The sequence below is a fragment of the Mugil cephalus genome, chromosome 19 (genome assembly GCF_022458985.1).
Source record: "Mugil cephalus isolate CIBA_MC_2020 chromosome 19, CIBA_Mcephalus_1.1, whole genome shotgun sequence".
In the NCBI taxonomy this organism is placed as follows: Eukaryota; Metazoa; Chordata; class Actinopteri; order Mugiliformes; family Mugilidae; genus Mugil; species Mugil cephalus.
Window position 1 is genome coordinate 8,973,060 of NC_061788.1, and position 6,214 is coordinate 8,979,273.

Genomic DNA, 6,214 nt, shown 5'->3' on the forward strand with positions numbered 1-6,214 from the left:
CCTTGCCAACCCTAACCCTAACCTTAACATATTGTTATGGTGTGGGGGAGCCTGGTCTAGTCTAAGTGGGTGGTAGCATCCATGCAAATACCAGCTCTGAACTGTTACAAGATGATCAATGCTATATAGTTCTCCTGTCAGTGGTCATTTGCAATTTTAAATGCAAGGGAGCAAATAAACGCATACAGATTGAAAGGAATATAAGCAATGAACAGAGGAGGCAAACAAACACATTCTTGTGTGAAAGACACAATGCACTGAACTGAACCAGTCGGCACAACAGGTTGGTCGTGTAGTGGAAACTCAATTTGAGTTTGGAGCCTGAGGGCAAAATAGACCCCTGACTTTCCTCCCCTCTCCCCAATCCCTCCCCCCCGTCAGCGCTGCCCCAGACTCCCTCCCCACCGACCCCCACCACGACGCTTTCTGCTTCACATCACTCCTTCAAAACCGCTGGCTGCTCCCTTGTCATAGGTGGAACTATGTTGCTATGGTGTTTTGACCAATGGAATGGCATTTCCAGGAACGCAGTCAGTCTCTGTCTCCCTCTCTCTTTCACAGAAACACACACCGACTGGAGCAGCCTGTTGAGCAAGAATCCAAAATAACCCCCTGGTAACAACAGAAAGGGCCCTTCTTTGTTTGTCCAGTGAAAACCAGTCAAGAGGTTACATACTTTAATAAAATACGCATTCCTGAAAAACTTTCTTTAGCCCAAGACATTACTTAAGTAATTAAATTTGCTATAAAAACTATTCGCCAGTTATTGCTCACATGCCTCTTGGGTCCATCTTTTTTCTTTCTTTCTTTACTTCCCAGAAATGAATTAACAAACATAGACGGTAAGATGCAGTTTATAGATACAGTTTCCCAGCAACCGCATAGTTTCATTCTTTAAATTAGAAAATGGCTCCTAAACTGGATCCAGATAAGATCTTGACAAAATGCCAGTGAAGATTCTTAGTCATCCGTGTCATTGTATATCTAAAAACAAAGCTGAAACAAAGGCAGCGGGACTTGTTGGGCTGACATGAAGATGTTTTACCGTTCACAGAAGTGGTTTCTTCAGCTCTAACTGACTGAAGGGGATTTTAAGTGTTTTTCTTTAAATCATCTACGGTTGGCACATACCTGAAAACTCACACCCCGGTTCCCACCTCAAGTACAGAGTTTCTGAGCATTACTGAGTCATTTTATAATTGCTCCACCTGTGTATTGGGATGTCAAGACACTCAAGACGTATCGGTTTCAGGTGGGCACCACCCAGAGAGCTTCCTAACAAAGACCTACATTCTCCACCAAACATTTAAAACATCTTCAAGACAACCCAACAAGTCCCCTTTGTTTCAGCTTTGTTTGTAGCTGTACAACAACATGAAAAACAGAGAATCTTCACCGACATTCTCTTAAGATCTTATCTAGATCCAGTTTAGGAGCCATTATCTAATTTAAGGATGAAAATATGTAGCTGCTGGAAAATTGTTTAAACTGTGTGTTAGGCTACTGTCTGTGTTTGGACATCCATTTGCCTTAATAAAACATTGCTCCCCCTCTTCAGTCTTCAATGCTGTGCACCACTGTTTATTTACCCGCGGTGGCGTATTTAAGGCTACCTAAATGGGAACTAGCTAATATTAGCTAGCTAATTTAAACATGCTACTTGGCCGGCTCATCAGAGTCACTCATTTTACTCAGCTTTATGTTTGTTGTTGGGTGCATTTTCACGCCAAGCAATCCTCAAACAAATATCTGCTCGTTCTTGTCCACAAATATGCAGCAAACGTCTCGAAATGCTACAAACAAACCTAGCTAACACATTAGCTTTTGCTCTGAGTAATAAAACATTCCCCAATGCTCCCACTTGTCAGTCAGTGCTGTGCACCACTGTTTATTTATGGTATTTGGACACCAATTTAGGGCATCTACATAATGTGGAGACATGGCAGAGCTACAGAAATAAATGTTTATATTGTTAAAAAGATAACCAAAAAGGCAGCAGGTGAAACATGGTAGGCTTCTGTAGCTTCAAAGTGATGTGTTTAGGCCTCTTCTAAAAGGCTCTTTATTCAGTCTTCTCAGGTGTGGCTAGTTAAGTTAATTAAACACAAACCAAAGACACCTGCACAGCCACTGCAAGGCTGGTAGAGGTGCAAAGAGGCACAACGACGATGTGCTACATACTGCGGTTGTCACAGGTGTTTCCTGATGAGCAGTCAAAAGAGTGGTGGCATCTGCTATTGCCTCAGCAAAATTTAAAATGAAGCTATCGTGGAAGATGTAGGAACTCAAACTCATCTTCTTCATGCGTCCCTCCGAATCCTTAAAATGTGTTCTGTCCCACTTGCAGTTCCTATCCCACACTGCAACAATAAGGGCCATGAATATTTCACATGAACAGAAGGCAGCCTTACCACTGGCAAAAGCAATGTTCAAATCAATAACCCATGGTGCCAAATTGGGGACTGCAGAGAAATGGAGTCGCCGCAAAAACGCAGGCTCTGGCAAGGTCGGCTTAATATTTTAAGGTGGCGTGTGTTTCCATTTTAACATGTGATGAATTTTTTAAGACCCGAATTGAAATATCGCCCAAGGCCAATACATTTCCCTGTGGAAGTACAAGTCATGTACCAGGTCTGTAATCAGCAGTAGTAAACTTTTAAATTAATACTTTTTGCACTTAAAAATATATATATATAAAACTGCCCCCCAAAAAAGTTTAATTGTGTACTTTTCCATCATAAAACATTCCTTGTGGTTTGCTGACATCTAGTGGCTAAATATTGCTACTACATTTAATCTGTGGACTCACTCACCCCATCTTCTAAAATGAGTTAGTAGAGCTAATGAACTGTCATTTTAAGCTTTTAAAACAGACATGAGCCTTTAACTGCTTAAATATTTATATATTTGTGAGTGTTTACAAATGAATCTCAGTTAAAGTATGATTAGCTTTGACATTGCTGCTTTATAACAACGTTTTACACCGTTGCTGTAAAAGCCTGTGTTACCATGGCAATGAACTCACGTAGAGAAAAGTTATGAACTGCCAAACTTTATTTTTAGATCAAAACAAAGAACAGCATTATAACATTTCAGCACTGTAATGACATCCACCCACTGTCTGAAAAGTGTGAAGATTAAATCAAGCACTTCTGGTTTAACATCATGCTCAGAAAAGTTCTGCAATCCCTATCAAAAAGTTCAATTTTAATCATGCCAAAGCCTAAGCAAGACGTAGGTGAAAAGAAATTCACGGAACTTCCAAGTTTGTGATGCTGGGAGAAAAAAAAAAAAAAAAAAAAAAAAAAAAAAAAAAAGCATTCAATCATTCGTTAAATGTGGTCAAAAGAGTGTTTCCAATGACTTGTTAGTATGCAGCCTGCGATTTCAGTGGAGCACCAGGTCCTCAGGCAGGACGCAGGTGAGATCAGCCCAGGTAGGGGAGGGGATGGGGGAGAGGTGAGAGTTTTCCAGGGTTCGTGGAGGTAGTGTGGGGAAGGATTCAGGTTACAGATGGGGAAGGGGGGGCTGATTTCGAGGCTTTGTGTTCATTTCTTCTTGGGTTTTGCCTCGAGGGGTTTGCCAATATCCCTCCCACGTAGTTTCAGACCTGTTCATGGCCAGAGGTGAACATTAGACTCATATGACCAAAGTATATGACAGTGTGTGTGTCATGTCATATATATATATAAAAATAAAAATGGGAAGAAGTATGAAACAGTGTTCTTACCGATTGCTCTCTCGATTTTGCCCATGACCTGGTTGTTAGGAATTGCTCTCCCGCACTCATAGTCTGCAATGACTTGGGGCTTTTCATTAATTTTCTGAGGAAGAAATTTGCAATGCATGATTTATTAATTCTGCTGCACTGAGAGAGAAACCCAGAAAAAGCATTTTACAATCCCATAAAACAGCAACTTCTCCAACAATCTCACTGCCCATATGTTATGCCCATCGACATCAGCGTGTTTAAACGCAATACTGCGAAATGACAATATACTGACTTTTGATAGCACATGTGCTACACAATGCTACATTTTGAAAAACGCATAATTCTGAAAACAGAAATGCTGTTTGTGGGACAGGTGACATTATTACAGTTTCAGGTGCATGTGGCGTCTTGCAACACTCTTGACTGCGCACAGTTAGCCAACAGTTTGCAAAGCTAGGGGAAGAGGTACGTGCCAAAAATAAAACCTCACATTTCTGGTTGGGGCATTATGACAGACTCCGATATAAACAGGCTTTGGGATACGCAGAAATATTATAACACCAGCCCTTTAGAAGCTACTTATAGGAATGAAAATGGGAGGGTATGTTTACATGGTGGAGAAAAAAATGATGCATGTCAACAGGAATTTCTAGAAGAAGAAGAAAATAAAAAGCATCTGTATACTCACAGTGGCCAGGTCTTTCTGGGTCAAGCCCTTCTCCTGTCTGCCTTGTTGAATGACCTTACCGACCTCAAGGGGAACCCTGTCATGGTGTAGCTCCTCTGTCTCGCGGTCCAGTTTGGCCGTATTTTTTGTCACAAGATGCTGTTTATTCTGTCCAGCAGTCCCTGTGTGAGTGACAGGTAGTGGGTTAATGTGTCATACTGATCGGAAGCCATGTAAACACTGTATAAATTTAATTTAGACACTTTTCAAGTAAGATGACAACAAATAAAATAAAAACAAGTACATTTCTTGGTTGTCTCAACATCTTCCCCACGTCTCTGAGCAGCAGTAATCGCCTGGAGAAAACATGGACACATACATGCATCAGAAAATTAGAAAACATACACCAGTTTTATCGGCAGTCGATTGCACTATGGCCCAGCTCATGCTGCACCCTATTCAGCTTTGGGCTCATAATTGAACAACCACGTAGTTAATAAGTAACAAACTCTGCTTATCTAAGATTGTTGACCAAGTCAGACAAAAACACGTGAAGCACTGACCGATAAGATTGAAAATTAAATACAAATATTATCTAGTAAAATAAAAAGAATTAGAATGTAAAGAATTCTTATGAACAAATGTAAATAATAATTTTAAGGCATTCCTGACGATGTAGCTTGTTTTTGTAATGGGGAAAGACAATTATTCAGAGCACAAGCTAAAGTTTAAGCTAGGTTTGTTTGTTTTGTCCATTTTATATTTATAATTACTTTATTACCTGTTTAAATACCTGACCTCAAGCTGTTACCAGAGATTGTTGTCAAACAAAATTTCGTTGTAACTTGTGTGTTATGACGATTAAAGTTCTCAAATGTTAAATTTGTTCTTACGAGCTAGCTCTAGCTAAGTAGCATGTTTAGGTTGGCTAGCTTCTATTAGCTACTTTCTATTTAGTAAGCCTATTGAAACGAGATACTTAGGGTTAGTTAAACATTTTACAACTGGGGTTGGGTGTGGTAAAGAGACCGTAGGTTACCTAAAATGTTTTGATAACGTGCTTTTTTTTGCTACGGTGAACGCAGCTGTTTGTGTATGTAACTCAACTTAGACTGGCTAGCTAGCCAGCTAGGCTACCTCCCCGATTTAAAAAATGGTTTGTAAGGGGAAAACCAGTACAGTACGAGCGAATTACGGTCTCATACAGCCGCTGCAATGAAAAAAAGTCACGTTGCTAGCGAATAATGTTACCCAACGGCTGTTAACGGTATGCTAGCAGAAACAAACGGTCACATCTGTTACTGAAATAAGCCACGAAAGCTGAAAAACTCAACCCACTACCACGTGTATAACCCGTCTTGGAGCCACGTTAAACACAATATTGATATTTATGATTCATGATTGAACTAAATCCGACTAATGCACATTTAGAGAACCGTAAGCATATGCTGCGGGGTAAATCATAAGCATGAGCCAAGTAAAGCGTCCATACTAACCTGCTTGGATTTGGCCTGGGCAGCAGTCGGCCCCTTCTTCCTCAAGACAGTTACGGTGTCCCAGTCGCTTTCTGCCATGTTTTTTAAATTATTTTTTGAGGAGATTTAATCGACACTCGTAACGTTTAATATAGATACAAAAATAAATTCAACTCCGTGTGCGGGAAAGTGAGCCTTTTAGAGTTACTTCAGCGAATCAGACGCTCCTTCCAGAAATATCACCCCCACGCGTTCTGCCAAAGCTTTATTTACAACAGTGTGGCGAACAACAGCGATAGAGTCTGAGTGGCGCCCCCTGCTGGCACAGCGCACTGACCTACATCCGCATTTCACATTTAA

At 40.6% G+C, this 6,214-nt stretch overlaps 1 protein-coding gene across 1 annotated transcript; it reads right to left on the reverse strand.

The window, feature by feature from the left end:
- Positions 1–3,036: 3,036 nt before the first annotated feature.
- On the reverse strand, positions 3,037–6,128 carry edf1 (endothelial differentiation-related factor 1). The gene is made up of 5 exons (XM_047569129.1): positions 5,876–6,128; positions 4,684–4,735; positions 4,401–4,561; positions 3,731–3,824; positions 3,037–3,610 (listed from the first exon to the last, which is right to left on the reverse strand). The coding sequence occupies exons 1-5, from the start codon at positions 5,951–5,953 to the stop codon at positions 3,549–3,551; spliced, it is 447 nt and encodes a 148-aa protein (XP_047425085.1). The 5' UTR covers positions 5,954–6,128; the 3' UTR covers positions 3,037–3,548.
- Between the last annotated feature and the right edge of the window lie 86 nt (positions 6,129–6,214).

Bases quoted from the DNA above. Each gene is read 5' to 3' on its own strand.
- edf1 (XM_047569129.1), bottom strand. From the start codon at position 5,953: ATGGCAGAAAGCGACTGGGACACCGTAACTGTCTTGAGGAAGAAGGGG. The intron at 3,825-4,400 runs GTGAGTATACAG...TTTCTTCCTCAG, and splicing joins CCCAGAAAGACCTGGCCACT to AAAATTAATGAAAAGCCCCA. The intron at 3,611-3,730 runs GTAAGAACACTG...GGCCATGAACAG, and splicing joins CAAAATCGAGAGAGCAATCG to GTCTGAAACTACGTGGGAGG.